The 15873-nt window shown below is 42.0% G+C and overlaps 1 protein-coding gene across 1 annotated transcript in view; it reads left to right on the forward strand.

Moving 5' to 3' along the window:
• The first annotated feature begins 10950 nt into the window (after positions 1–10950).
• LOC128892123 (low density lipoprotein receptor adapter protein 1-B-like) overlaps positions 10951–15873 on the forward strand; it is a 59788-nt gene continuing 54865 nt past the window's right edge. Inside the window, exon 1 of the mRNA XM_054152262.1 lies at positions 10951–11206. Coding sequence (XP_054008237.1) covers positions 11164–11206 — 43 coding nt within the window. The 5' untranslated portion in view covers positions 10951–11163. The remainder of the gene's footprint in view (positions 11207–15873) is intronic.

The following is a 15873-nucleotide window of genomic DNA, read 5'->3' on the forward strand; positions in this document are numbered from 1 at the left end:
GTACGGAGGTCGGAATTTTAGTTCGAGTCTTTCACCGCGAGATGGCGATACCATCGCCACCCCCATAAAATCGCCCCTGTAACTTTACTTATATTACAACAAAAAATAAATTCAATAAATATCATAAGACAATCCAATCCATTGTTTTGAGTACAATTATCAAAGGATAATTAATTCTCGATAAATTAAGGGTGGGTCGAGCGTGGATAAACGCGTCCCTATCACCCTAGAGGTGGATTTTCATATGGGGTACCCCCAAGCCTATGTAATATTATTTAGTATAAAATTAGTAATTATACTGTCATTAACAGTTTAATGTGATTGTAGGAAATAATATACGTTAATTAGCCGTAAGCTTTGAAGCCTAAGTAAGCTTGTAAAGCCACATAATGATATGTAATAATAGATTAAAAAGTATATCTGTGAAATGTAAGAAAAAGAAATGTTGTTTGTGATTAATGAAAAGGAATAATGAAGTCTTGTTAACTTTAAGAAATGATACGTAATTTCCTACAGAGAAATTTCATTGGGTTAATGGATAATTAATGATTCCATCGTATAGTAATTAATTGGTCTATTTGAATTTCATCCACGTCTGCTCTAAGCCACGTGTGTCATCTGACGGTGGAAGAGGAAGTGCATCGTTCAGATGCAATGGGTAAAGCACTCAGGTGCAATCACCTTTGAGAAGATCAATAAAGCGTAGCGGCTCAGGTGGAAGCGACACCGAATAGAGAAGTCAATAAAGCGTGATACAGGTGGAACATTTAAAACACAATTAGTCGAGCAATCTTTAGGAATTTAATCAGTATTTATTCAACAACATTCACCATTAGACTGCATTAAGCTTTTTATACCACTTATGTATGGTCGTTTTTTATTTTTTATTCATAGACAAAATGTGTCTGTATTCTTCTTGCAAGTTTTACTACGTTCAGCTTTGAGGGTCCTTTTCTTTTATATTACAGGCTTAGAATCGCTTATCTGTTTTTGAACACTACACAATACCTTACGAAGTGTACAAAATCTACTTCAAAGATATACATATCCTTTATCTTTCTCTTTGGTAGGGAGTTTAAACTCCACAGTGAAATCACAGGGAAACACTTCGCAGGGTTCCTTTCATCGTAGCATCACCCGATATTTGTTTACATATCTCGATACATAAATCACATTTTAGTTTGATTTTTCGTGTCACTTCAACAGAAAGCTTCAAAGAAGCGTGTACTGTTGAAAACATTACCCCGAGATAAGCTTATTCTGTGCAATCACCAATAAACAACCCCTCAGAGGGTTCAACTGAGTGCAAAGGGTTGATGTCACTGTATATTTATTTATACCACGCTTTATATTGGGTTGTCCGGAAAGTCCATGTCGATTTTTGGTAGGCGGTACAGGTCTGAATATATCGAAGTGATTGAAAACAAATAACATGCATACATCCCTCAAAAGGTGGAAAGGTTGTGGAACAAAATTTTACCTATGTAATTCAATAAATATAATTATATTAATATTCAAATGTGTTTTTGAATATTTCTTAGAAATTGGCACGAACTTTCTGGACAATCTAATAAATTACAGTTAAATACCTCCAACCCTTACGATCTTCCAGGACGATCTTTCAGGATCCTTTTTACCATTAGCGTGGATTGTCATATTTTCATGTTTCATATTTTACAAGGTAAAGGACTGAACGAAAGGGTCAACGGTCGTTAAGAATCCAAATACGTTTCGAATTGAAGAAATTAAAGTTGCATCCAAAAGTTTGGGTGTGCACACAAGTTCGTCGACATTGCGCATTCAAATATTCCTTCCCTTCCTGACCTGGCTGTCTGCAGCAATCCCCTCCACGTTCGGAGATTACGTAGAAATACAGCGCATTCCTACATGCTGCATACTCCCAGGCATCCCGTTTCCGCGAACAATTTACAAATACCACGGCGTAGTGTTTGCGGAAACGCCTGAATGAATTTACGATCGGCGCTCCGTGCGGGAGTCGAAGCGCGAAAAGATCCTGCGCCCCGAAAATTAATTAATCAATTAACCCTCTGCACTTCGAGATCAGGGGTGGAACTATTTTTTCACAGAACCTTCAAGTCACAGGAGGCAGAAATTTATTAAAAAAATGATTCACACCTCTCTCAAAGATCCAGAAGGATTTTATTTAATTTGTATTGGGTGCACTTTGAGTTTACGCGTAGCGTAAATAAATATTAAAGGAAGGTTGAAGTTGTTGGCTTTGGTCCTTTTAGGCAACATAGGAACGATTAATCAAGGAGGTAATTGTACTTGTAAATTGCTTCAAGGAAGTATCTTTGAATTTTGAACGAATTTATACAAAATATTGCCAGACAATGATGAAGAAAGGTATCCAAGCAAATGCAAATGCAAAGTAATGTCAAGAAGGAAGAGATGTAAGACTGGAACGTTAGGTCTTATAATCAAGTTACACGACTGAATAAAACTCACTCACTCCCTCGATATCTTTCACGTAGGTATCAAGTAAAACTTGAATATACAATTTGAATACACACAAGAATGAACAACCCCCTCTTTAAATCTTTAAAAATGCTATTTCCCCTAAAAATCCCCTAAGAGCCTTTTCTTTTCGAACCAAAAAGAAATATTAATATCGCGAAAATTCGCCTACTCGTTTTGCCAAAGTCTATTATCTCCTTTGCGAACGCCTCGAACAATGCATCGAGGGAAGTTTGTACGCGGTACGTGGGCGGTCTCGCGAGGAAAACAACCGTGAGAAACGTGGAAGAAAATTTCATCGCGGATACACGCTGTACCCGGGTCCCGTTGTAAACTTTCGCGAAACACGACCATTTTTCTTCCGTGGTTATTTTTTTGTCTTTGGTCTCTTTTCCTCTGCTATTCCTGGCCATAACGCGGGTATCATTTCCGCGAGAACAAGTTTCCACTGAGAATCCCCGTCCAAGGAAAACGCGATATTCTGAATAGAAATCGAATGTACCTATCTACCCCTCCTCGGAACGTTTGGTCTCTGTCCTCTCTAAACCCACGTCCAATCGCGCTTTGATATCGTGTTTGCATTGGTAAGGTGAAATTCTTTCCCTCGGAGAACTTCGATTCATTTCGAACGGGGCCAGGAAGTAGCGTATTTAAACTGGTGGGGGTTGAAACAAATTTCGTGGAGGATCTTTATATAGAAGGACGATTAATCGATTGCAGTTTTGGAATGTATATATTATTATAAATTCTATTTATTATAGTATCGAAAAAAAAATAATTTGCTATTTGGGGTGTAGTTAAGGGGCACTGAGCTTTCGCTATTGTATCCCCATCCTCTAAGACAATAATGGACAAAGCACTAGGCTTCGAATGAATCTGAAGTTTGCCGACATGTTTGTCTCGTTTCCTTTTTTGAACATTTTCCAATTCGCACGATACCTTCAAGACGAACTACGCATCTTGAAAGAAGTACATATAAAAAACTCATTTCCTCAAGAATTCTTCCAAAAATATTCAACGTATTTAATTTAAAACAATCCACGAGACAGAATGAATTTGCTTCCCAGCATCGCGAAAAATCGTTCGCGGCATTGTGTTCTTTTTTCCTCTTTCACCGCGTTTGTTTCCCTCCGTCATTCATTTGCTCACGTTCCGATTTAATGCGAGCAAGCGCAACGCGTTGTCGGAAATTGGAAATTTTACTCGAAAACTTATTAAATTTGCAAACGTTTCGGCGAGTATTCAGTATCTGGCGATGCATTCGTCGAAGCCCGACGTTCCAATTTTCCCTTAATATTCGTTTGTAGCTTTTCCGCCCGTTGTTACGTATAATCCATAGGATAAAAAAAAAAAAAAATAAAAAAGGAGGAAGGAGAAAAAATGGTTAATTTTTTCAACAGTGCAGATAGCATCCTACGCCAAACGAGCACAACACCGAAGCGTTTTGCAACCCCGGTCACGGTAGCGCAACATTTTCCTGCGTTTCCGGGCAACGTATTCATAGCAGACGATCTTTGTCAAGCTTATCGTTTGACGTCGCCGTACTTTGCATATTCGGCGAGCACACGGAGACTTTGAAAACCGTTTGCGTTTACATATCGTTGTTCGTACGGGCCGGCGCGACCGTATTTTTCCACTTAATCCTTCGATCGCGCGAGTTATCCCAATTTATAGAACGCATACATATTTCCAACATTAAAACCCGCGGCGCTACCGGCATAATGCCATACATTTTGTATTTGCGTCGAGCTTAGCGAGCTTTGCTTCCTCGAAGAACACTTGAGCGCCGATTCGAACACTGTTCAAATAACACACATAAACATATGGAATGCGATAGATAGTCAGCATTCGTAGTTGAACATGTTTGTCGATCGCAATACGCGGAAAAGGACAATGGTTCGACGATTATTCGGCTGTTCGTAACTCTTCCGGTTCATTATGGCGAAGGTCCGAAATCTATTTCGTACAATGGTTGCAGTATCGTATGACGTGCCGTGTCGTCCTAGGGAAGGTTCGAAACGGACGGGTGGTCCATCGGCGGAATTATTCAGCGAAACGTTATACGCCATGCGGTGGTGGCCGTAGTTGCGGTTAAAATGTCGATTAGACGGTGATTTATGGTGAACGGTGAGGCGTTCCGGTACGTTTGCGGATGCGACTCTGTTCAATTACGCAACGTCGGCCTGGAAATTTCACTTGGAGGACCTTCTATGCGCTCGATGCTAAACTCGTCCCACCTGTTATAGAGCGACTAGAAAAAAGGATATTTTACAGGTGGGCGAAATACTGAGAATAAAACGTACGACGTTGGGTAAACGTGAATTGCCACGACAAAGATCAACCTACCAAAGGTCTCCATTCATCCAACAAAACATTCCAAGTGCATTCTCCCAATACCCGCATGTACCGTTCCCTAATAGGGTGGCAAGTACATAAGTAATTTCAGCCACTGAATCGGTTCCATATCGCGGGACACCGTCGAAAACTCGAAGAAGGGTACGATGAAGTACCCGGTTGGTAATCCGTTCCGCCCAATAGTACCGTTCGAAAGTTTCTCTTCCGCATCCATTCTCCAACCGTGGAAAAGAAATCTGTTCGCTCACAATCCTTTCTCCTCCTCCACCCGCTTCCCGTCCATTCGTCGAACATTCCCCGAGACCGCGTTGAATCTGAAATCTCGAAGGACGAGCGGAAATAAAAATAGTCGCGTTTCCTCCCCGTTCCGCGTAACGCCCGTCCAAGATGGGACTTGAATTTCCATCGCGCTGGAGGGACCGGGGCGTAATTCAATCGGAGCTAATGGACCGTGAGCGAAGCACCATCGGTAATCTCGTTTCGGTGTCTATTGTGGCCTGTGTTGCGCGGCTACACTTCCACGCGTCCACTACCACGCACGAGCGTCGAGACGCAGGTTGCAATTAACGTCGCGCGTTCAGCGTCGCGAAAGTTTCGCCCGCTTCGGTGGAAAAGTGAATCGATCGAGGCAATGGGACGCGACGTCGAGCGCCCGGAGAATCGGTCGCGAGAGCAATCGATAGGCGCGAACGATGGGAATCTGGATGAGGAAATGGATCACCTTCGAGAACGCTTTCCTTCTGAATGGGCTTCGAGGTGTACCAAATAGTAAATAGGATGATAGAACCGCGGGAGAAGAACATTAACGGGGATGAAGAGAGAAAAAGCGTTCTGCCATTAGCAGGATCCTTGGGAAGCGGGACGTTAACGCTGAGACTACCGAGGCCAAGGTATTCACGAAGGACGTTCCTTTGTATTCTATTCTACGAATTCTAGTAATTCTATTGTACTCCAACTACAATAGTTACGTATTGGTAGTAGAATTAAATCGAAGCTCGAAAGTGAACGTGGTAGATACGATAGAACGTATCCTGTTAAGATGAAAAGATTTTCATCGAAAATCGCAATTTTTCGCAGGCAATTTACAAGGCATTCACTTTGATATTTCAAGTTGATGGCGCTGCCAAACGTCATCGATATTCTTAATGGCTATTAGAGACATTGTACATGTATTAAGACGTATACGTCATCTTGCGAAACAGACTAAAATTATTTGTTAAAATGTTGAGATATTAGCATGTGACCTGAAAGTTACATGAGCCCATAGAGGGATAAAATAATTTCGAGCCATCGAATATCTTTTGACCTTCTTCAGAAACCTTGAAACATCTCAACAACACGAATAGAGACATGGGATATAATTTATAGCCTACTTGGACCGCGCTCCTTCTAGTTTCTTTTACTGCTCAGCAATCAGAGGCGTACGGGTCCTTGAAATTCACAATAGAGCAATTTCCATGGTTCTAATCCCTCGTCTGGTGGATTGGCAAAAACAAATACTGCTTACAGAGGTCCTTCAAAAGTGCGTGTCATAAAGTGAAACCGTTTCCAGAGGCCTTGTCATACAGATTAGGGGTTGCTTTCGATATATCTTCATCTTTACTTCAAACTGTGTTGCGAGTTACCAACTAAAATCTTGACATTTAACACATTCAAATACGTGTCTTGTGTAGGTACTAATAAGTGACAACAGAGTAGATTATACCAATATAGTAGCCCAACGTCAACTATGATACCGAAGAGCCACCGATGCAATAATCATTAATTCAGTTACACGCTGCTGGAACGTTTCTCGATATATTCTTATCACTCTAGCCACGATATTCGAGAACAAAAAGAAATCTCTGAGTGGAATGGATTAAAGTTCTTGCCGAAGAGCTGCGGAACTTGGTCTATTCAATTCCGCGCGAGTCGCCGCTCGAAGCCCGATTCATCAGGTTTCGGCGAATCGCGAGATTTGTGAGAAAACTCTCGGCCAGCTCGAAAAAGTTTCCTTAATATATTCATGACGCGATAGAGCCCCTTTCGCCTAAAAGATACGATGGGAGATGTATTCGCCGAGATTTATGCCCTACTGCGACGTATTTACGCTGCGAATAATCGTATTTCATTGCAGGAACGCGACCGCTACTTCGAAGACATTTTTTCCTCCCCCGTTCGCGAACGGGGGTAACATTTTTAAAGCGCGGTTCGGAAGAGTTATGGCCACTCGCGTCGGCTATTTTCAGTCCAATTTAAGCTACCGAAAGAGAGCCGCGACGGCGATGATTAAAAGTTAAGTCCTACACTTGGGATGAACTCGGCGCGCTTTTCCCCCGAGTTGCGAGTTAAGGGTTGATTGCAATTTGTTTCGCCCTTTCGAAAGTCTAGGAACACGACGGAACGATACAGAAAGGCGAAACGCTCGAGGATTCGCGAAACAGTCGTCTTTCTTTTTCTCGTAGAGCCGGGGCCGATATTCGCCCGCGTGAAGCTTCGTCGGCCACACTCGAGTTTCAACAATTTTCAACTTCCCTTTGGGACTGGTCCAAACTTCGACGTTCGCGAGCAGACGAGGGTTGATTGTCTCATTTAGCGAGTAAATAATGAAAGGGATGTCGTAAACAAGCGTGACGTAATGGTTCTTTGCTCTGGTTCAAACGTTCCTACTTTAAAGCTTGGGTCCTCTGTAGAACTCAACGTGGTACATCGAGGCGATAAACATGGAGGCATGGAACGAAACAGGAGATAATGTATAAAAGAGGGGACTGTTGATTTCGACGATAGGATTCTCTGGCGTGTCGTGTTTTTAAGAGATACGGAATTAAGGTTAATAAAAAATTATACTGTACAGTTGATGTACGTGTAGATTTTAGTATACTGCATTCATGTATGAAATTAGGATCAGGTTATCGCAGCTTTTGCTCTTGTAATCATGTTTCTTGTCAAATAATAAATCGCTAAAATACTTTACGCTAAAATTATTTTGCACAAATGAGTACAAGCTTAACTAAAGTTGAATGTCTTATTTGATCTCTGCAAATACGTTGTGTTAAAATAGTAGAAAGTTATAAATATAACACGTCGTCTGAAAATTAACTAGTACTTTATTCTAGTACTTTGCACCAGCGTTCATTCAAGTAATAAAAAGCATCATCCAACTACCTTATATCAAAGGTACCTCACTTGTAAAGAAAATAAAAAGCATCATCCAACTACCTCGTATCAAAGCTACCTCGCTAATAAAAAGGCTACAGTTGATATGATTTCGCATTCCAAGATTTCGCGGTCGTTGCGCGTCGCCGTGGGTTCGTCTAATCCATCGGGGTCGCGATTTGCGCCTCTGTTTCGCACACGGTCGCCGGCCATTCCACCGTGGCGTTATTCAAATTTCCCTGACGAGAGTTTTAACGAAGTCCTCAGGAGGACCGCGAGCGGCTTCGCTTTCGACGGAATAATGGCCGGCTTAACAGAAGCGGCTTAAACTTCGCTACCGCCGCCGAACGTCGGCTCCTCTTACGACTCGCTGAGAGAAGACCGCGAATTTTAATCGAGGAACCGCGCCTCGGGAACTTTGGTCACCGCGAACTTCGCAAAGCGCCTCTTCGCGAGACTTGGTTCCGTATCCGACGAATATATTATTTTCTCGCGGTGACACGACTCGGTCGTCCAACCGTGTGATCAGCTTCAAACTAAACGTAACTTCGCGTCGAACATTCGAACTAGTCCGGATCTTAACCTACCTCGAATCCTCAACTTCTTTCTTTCGGGTAAGGAAATATTCTGTTCGTGGTTCGAGTTACTCGTGGCTCACTGGTTGAGGCGTTGATTGCTGGAGTAACATTCCTGACAATTTCTACGGTAGTGAAACTTCGTTTCTAGACGATCGGGGAGTATATAACACACATAGATGATTCATTAGGGTGTGGATTGATCCCTAAAGAATAACAGTCCCTATAATCCAAGGGACTCGGTTTAGATTCAGATCGACTCGATTAGTATCAACTGGAAACGTGAAAAATCTCCTATAGATAACATTTATCATAGTACACTTTTTTATAATCTCATTAAATTCACGTATCCTATCCATTATATTCCTTAGCACTCTACCATTAAAATTCTTTTAGTTCTTCGGTGAAAAGCTCCGTCACCCTTATAAATGCTTTTGAAGTAGGTATCTACAAATGTATACGGGAATTTGAGTAGGTGCAGAGATAAGAAAGTATTTGTGCAGCAGGTTAATGTGAATATTATACGTATGCAACACTGGAACTATGGACATTTCTAAAGCAATAAAATTATACCGAGAATATCTATAAATATCCCTTTAGTAAATTTGCCTTTCTTGATTGTTAAAGTTGGCAAACTATGCGTCGTGTCGTTTGTCTTAGATAACGCTTTTCGAAGAGAGTCGAAGAAAAGTAAAGACAACTTTAATTCTCCGCCATACCGGAAATCCGAGCGTGCCATTCGCAATGGAATAGGTGTAGGCACGGTCGTCCAATTAAAAGATTTGTAACTTTCTTCGGGCTGCGCCGATCAATCGAGTAAATTTATTTTATCTGTTATTTATGTTTCTAGTGATTACGTAAATAGCTAGAGGAAGAGATTTTAAAATATCCAATAAATATACAATTCCTATAAATAACGTACAAATGATTCAGATGAAAGAAACAATACGAGTGCTATGAGCAGGTTACGAGCGAAAGCTTGGAAACTGCAGAACAAACGTGAATGATCGAATTATCCTGTAATTGATGTCTCTATAACTACAGCTTCATATCGATGTCGGTAAGAAACGCAAGATAATTACGAGTTGAAATCCGGTTGTCGTCGCGGCAAGTTCGATAAGAATATGCTATCGGTTTGCTTAGTTCCTTTTACTCTCGTTTCGCAAAAAAATTCTCACCACGTTCGGAATGGACTTCCTCCTCGCGGATAGGAGAAATGAAACCGAACTGCTCGCGAATAAAGTTTCGCCTGGGCGATCTAATCGAGCCTTTCCGCCAGTTATGTTCACCCCCCTCAAGACAATTACTTTTATAGCTTCTTCAACCCCCCTAGTGACTTTCTTCCGCTCGACTACCCCGCTACTTCATGACCACCGCGAATCGAACTCCGGGGTAAACGAATCGAACGCGTACGAGGAAGAGCTCAGCGAGACAACTCGGGATCGTTTCGAACCACCGTACGGTTTTCCCGATACTTTTTTCACTTTTATTCTTCTCATCGTAAGAACTCGAAAACTGCTGTGTCGTTTGCCCCGCGACAAGATAGAAATCGGTTTAAATTGCCTTTTCTACCTGGTGTATACGGTGTATCGGTACGGTGAACCTACTCAAACACTGAAATTTGCTTCCTCGCCTGGGTTTTTCCGAATTGGCGTATTTTTAACTATGTCGAACGTTAGTGCAGAGAAGTAAAGAAAAATTGAATCGGGAGAATTTGTCTTCTCTGCAATAACTTTATGCTATAATAATAATTCATGAAGAGTCGAGGTTCATCCGCGTATAAACTTAATTATCTTCAATTCAAACTTTCGTAGAACTATTTGGGATCGCGGAACGGCAATGTTTTTGAGGCCATCGTCAATACGTAAAATCCGTCGTTGCTCGGTCGGGCTTGCTTATAAGCAAAACCAGAGGCGAGTGGAGGCAAAGAGCTCCCATGCTATACGTTATCCGCTTACACTTTGCATCGAGTGAATAAAAATTCGACGAGCTATGTCTTTTGTAAATTTGGAAAACGTGGTTTTGAGAAAAACGCGTTCAAAGTTTTCGGTCGTAAAGAGCCAAAGATTTTCTATTATTACGGTTGTGCGAAGCTAGTCTGCGATTCTAGGAGCATATACGGTGGACCTTTGCGAAAGCATTCTCCATGTGGTTAGGAAGATTTTTAAGCAACAGAAAGAGTCGATTTTTTTAGACCTGCTAAACTAGACTTCCCCCCTAACTGAAACTAAAGAGGAAGTTTCATCAGCCAACACCTGCAAAACACCGCTGTACCGGTCGCGACGATCGAACACGCGGTAGCGCGAGTCTCGTGCTCGGTTTCTCTTGCAAGGGCCGATCCGTGTATGGTGGGGATAAGTGGGAACGCGTACGAGTCCGTCGAAGAGAGAAGTAGTAAAGTCGGATCGGGTAAGAGGTAGACGGAGCTCTCAGATGGCTGGTCGTATCCCGGTGTAAACCAGCAGGCGGCATTTGGAGCTCGTTCGTTCACGCACGAGGACGGGTTTTCATCTTCTCTTCGATCGAGCTTCGACACCGGGCGCGATCTTGACGAGTTTCCCGACACCGCATACGCGCGACGGCAATCCATCGATCGGACGGGGGCGGAACACCCACAAGCATGCCATTCTTCAAGAAGCTCAGGAGATTCTCCAGGCATAAAAGTGAGTCCTTTTTCATACTTTTTGTTTCTTCATACAAGATCTGTCCGCGACAACAGACCTTCAATCTCCGTCTTCCGTTGGAGTGACTGTCACTGGCACTGTCACTGCGACTCTTTACATTGTTCTCCCGTGGTACAGAAATTTAATACAGAAATCGACTCGACTTTTTGTTCACCTGTTTTACACGAAATTATATATTTGCAATATGAGAACGAAATTAAAACTTGCGGTACGATAAACGTGACAATGAAACGTAAACAATTGCTTTTATTGAAACTCCATTCTGCTTATCTGAAATAAAAAAAATGTAGTGGATTCTAGATTACTATGAGTTTGTCTATATCTGATGTACAAAGGAATTCTTTCAAAGATTCACACTGGACTGCCTCCAAAGTTAGTCGAAATTTCTCCCTCCCCACGCAGTTCGATTATGGGAGTTGACCGCCACATTTTGAAAGCCGCGAAGCAGTACCTCGCTCGTTGGCGAAGTAAAAGAAGTAAAAGTCGCGCGGTAGCAATCGTGCTCGGCGAAGCTGAAAAACTCGCGATGGACGGCTACGGGTCGGAAAAAGATTTCCGTGGGCTTGACTCAAACTTCGAACTCGTTTCTAGGGGGGTAATTACATTTTCGTAAGATAACACGTCGTTCTCGTCTGAGTTTCACGTAATGGAATTCCAACTCCGAGGGAAGTCCCTTTGGGGAAGAAGTTGCTCGAGCTCTCGGCTCGATTCGAAACCCTCCTTCTTAACGTAGTTTCGAACTAGTCGCGACGTTCTGTTTTCACGAGAACGAATCGGCGCTCGACCTGCCGTTTCTAAGTATCCTGTAAAACGGCACCGAGGCGATGCGATTTTCTTCGTTTTCCTGCTAAAGTTCTTATCGAATTACCCCGGTGTACGAGTCGTCCAGCGTTTATTATAAATAAATACGTGTTCCCTCTATTCTCCACTCTATCGAGCGATCTAATAATAATGGAGCCGATCGATTTGTTTACAGGGTGGAACCCTTTCCCTCCGCGTTTCGTTAACCTTTCGAACACTCTCCTGTAGCAAATCAAGGACCGTATTGGTTCTTTCAACCTTCCATTCGCAACGAGAATTTCGAAACGTGGAGGAAACGTTTTGTGTACCGATAACATTTGTTAATCGGATTCGCGGTCAGGAGTCATCCCTGTCACTGTTTCTGTTTCTTCGTCTCGAGGCTAGACTGGCTGAACTTCGTCCAATTGTGTACTGTACGGCATTGAACCGACGAAAAATGCTCGACACGTGTTCCGCGTATTGATAAATAATTGATGGTTTCAATTGACGAGACGCTACTGTACGCCACAAATCGACTGTGCCGATCATTTGCTTTAGTACGTATTCGAGATGTGGTGTTGGTAATTTGTGAAAGTAAAGAGAATACTAATTTGTTTGAAACATCGATAACAGAGTATACGAAAAAATGTATCCTTCTGTGTTGCTGACATTAAACCTGCCACGACCGGTTAAACGACACTTTACAAACTTTTGTATACAGTTCTTATATGCAATATATGAATTATATGAAAATGTTTCATTATTCAGTTTAATTCAATGTAAAATATTTGTGTATTTAATTGAAAATAGTGTCTTTGAAACTAATCATTCGTTCCAAGCAACAAAAATAGTCACATATGAACGTCAATAGGTTTAGCGTTAACAATAGTTCAGAAGAGACCGCGTAAGGAAAAAGATTTTGCAAATCACCCACGCTACCAGTATTAGTTTATCGACTTATCGATTTCGTCGACGACCTCTCATCCCGAAGCAGTACAAAGTGATACGACCGCGTCGATTAAGCTCTTATCGTTCGTCTTATATCTGGCGGTACGCGTGATTTAAGTTGTCGGGAATGCGCGCGAGTCCATTAAATTACGTTAAACGACGTGCAGCGTTTCGGATTAGTCCGTTTCGCGTCTCTCGATCCGTTCCCGAGAGATATATCGCATTTCTCCCAACGGCGTAGATCGCGTTTCTTAATTATACCTTTATCCAGCTCTGGATCCGACTTCCTTTCACTCGGTGACGAATGCGCGCTGTTTTCTACGTCGATTATTTGGCGCCAAGAGCTTTCCGAACGGGAGCGCCAATTCTCGCTGTATGCAATTTTCAAGGTAGGTTCGGGACCATCTGACGCAACGTTTTCACATTCCTCTGAGTGTCGATTATTTCTCATTTCGGCGACGATCGATTCGAAAGAAATAATACACGATTTTGTCCCTTCTATTACCAGCCATTCGATCAATTTTAGGTGAACCAAATTTATTCCAGAAGAATAAACATACTCTTGGAAATGGATTGTAAAATAATAGTTCGACGCAGTGGAATTTTAATTCTAATGCTATTTATTATATATTATCACAGGAGGAAGTAACGTCCGTGATATACGAAATCTTCCAAACAACCGACTGGATTTTCCATCCAGTCACAGGGACCATGAGATCCTCTCACGCTTCCTGCATATCAGGTGTCGATTGATTTTTGTCTGTCGTACACTCCAACACATACGTAGATGTATTCTTATGGAAACCAAAGTTTTAATTGACCTGGATAAATCAGAATGGATGAAAATACCAAATGAACCTATCGATTTCCAGTAACTTGCTCGAATTACTAAGGCAATTACTAAGGTTTCAAGACTGTCGAAAAGTAATCTCGATAATATCTACCGTAATTGTTAAATTGTAAAATGCTTTTACGATGAATAATTAAGAAACATTCTTCCATCTTTCAAGCGAGATTCGGGAGCATTGTTTTGGCCCAGTGAACGAACAAAGTCAGCTGCAGGCGCAAGTATATCTAAGCGAGCGATCGAAGCGGTAATTTCCACGATCATTTCCACCGATTCTCTTCGTCCACCGTGAAAAAGAGGGCCAACAGCCGAAGCTCCAAGTATCGTTAGCCCTTTATCCTTCATCCCAGAGGCGTGGCTATCCGAGATAAAGCGAGCGGCCAACCTACGCTTCGGATACTCTCAAATTTATATATCCCCACCGAGGACTTTTTTCCCACCGCCGAATTATACGACTTTCTCCATATTTCTCCCAGAACAAACATTACCAACGGTGGAATTTACTCGAGTATTTTTCTTCGACTTAAACGCGGGAGCTTTCAGTTGGACGAACGTCGGGGATTACGCTTAACGGACTCTTTACGAGACGGTTCCGTTAAATCGGGACACCGTATGTAACGCGAATTAACGCGGAGGATAGGCCAATATGCGCGGATAAGCGTCGCCACCGATCACGCTTGATCCTGCGCTAATTTTAACCTCTGTTCGTTCGCGAAACTTCAAACATGTTCGAGCTTGGAGGTACCGCTCACCCACGAGAAGAATGAATGGAGTTGGTGACGCACTCTTTCAACGCGTTGGCTGCCAGACTAAAACTCATGAAAATTTCTATAGCGTTAGAATTTTGTCTCGAGACTATTAAAAAAAATTAGATAATCTAACATTTGTAGTAGTATTCAATTTTTTAGCCTCGCTAAATTCCTGAATAATATCCAGATTTATTTTTACTACTGCTTTACATTCGAAGTGAATTTGTTTATTTCCTTAGTGTTGAAGAGTCTTACTCTTGGAGTTATATTTTTTTGTACAACCTCAATTTATTGTCTTTCTACAACGTGCGTGATTCACGCGCGTCCCTAAATTCATTCTTCTGGTGTGTGAGCATTGCATAAAAATGTGATGAAAGGTTCTCTTTTATTTTACCAACAAATAAAATTGAATGAAATCTCAGTTTTCTCGATACCTTTTTCTTGCAATTAATTAATTTGTATCAATTATTAAGCCTCATTTCCTCCACCCAAGTATAAGTACTGATTATTTCAGTTGGTGTTTTATTAATTTCATTTTAAATGATTGATAAATTTAACGGATATCATTGGATTTTTTGGCGCCACAGATTTGGAGTATCGATGGAATAGATCGCTTTTCTACGACGCAGTGAGTGAACACGCGCATTCCTCCCGTATCGTTTCTATATTTACGCGTCGCGCCGCTCTTCTCCCCCGATAATTGTTTATTTTGAGAGTTCAAAGCGTTGCACGATCGTGCACTTTGTATCGGTGTCACGGCGTTATGCAATTTATTTCTATGATTCGTATGCGCCGGACGACCGCGATCAGATTGATCTTTGCTCGGTTTCGATCGTCGAACGGGTCGAACGCGTAATATCCAAGCGTCGCCGGACCGCCGATGGTTTTCCGATCGCGCGGTGTCAAGTTCAGAATATAAAGAGTCGCGTTTCAGAACCAGTTCCTTACCGTGATTTTACACTGGCAGCCTTGGTCTCTAGTTTTCACCGAATGTCGCGTCCAAATTCCGAGAAGGAAGTCAGTCGATAAAAATATGTTAATCGCCTCCTTGAGTAGCCACGCGAAAAAAGGAATAGAAATACGGAGCTATTGAAACAAAGAATAGGAATCTTCAAAGCGCAAGTAGCTTGTAGCACTTAACCCCACCTCTAACAATTTTAAGAATTTACATCTCGTAAACGGAAGGGTGGAGTTTCTTGCTACCCTCTGGGATTGTTCTGGGTATCTTTCCCTACATCTGAGAACAGGTTAAGGGAGCGTAACCCTACAAAATTCTTATACAAATTAATTTTGTTTTGCTCCATTTCTCGAAACGTACATAT

This window comes from Hylaeus anthracinus, unplaced genomic scaffold (assembly GCF_026225885.1).
Source record: "Hylaeus anthracinus isolate JK02 unplaced genomic scaffold, UHH_iyHylAnth1.0_haploid 12002, whole genome shotgun sequence".
In the NCBI taxonomy this organism is placed as follows: Eukaryota; Metazoa; Arthropoda; class Insecta; order Hymenoptera; family Colletidae; genus Hylaeus; species Hylaeus anthracinus.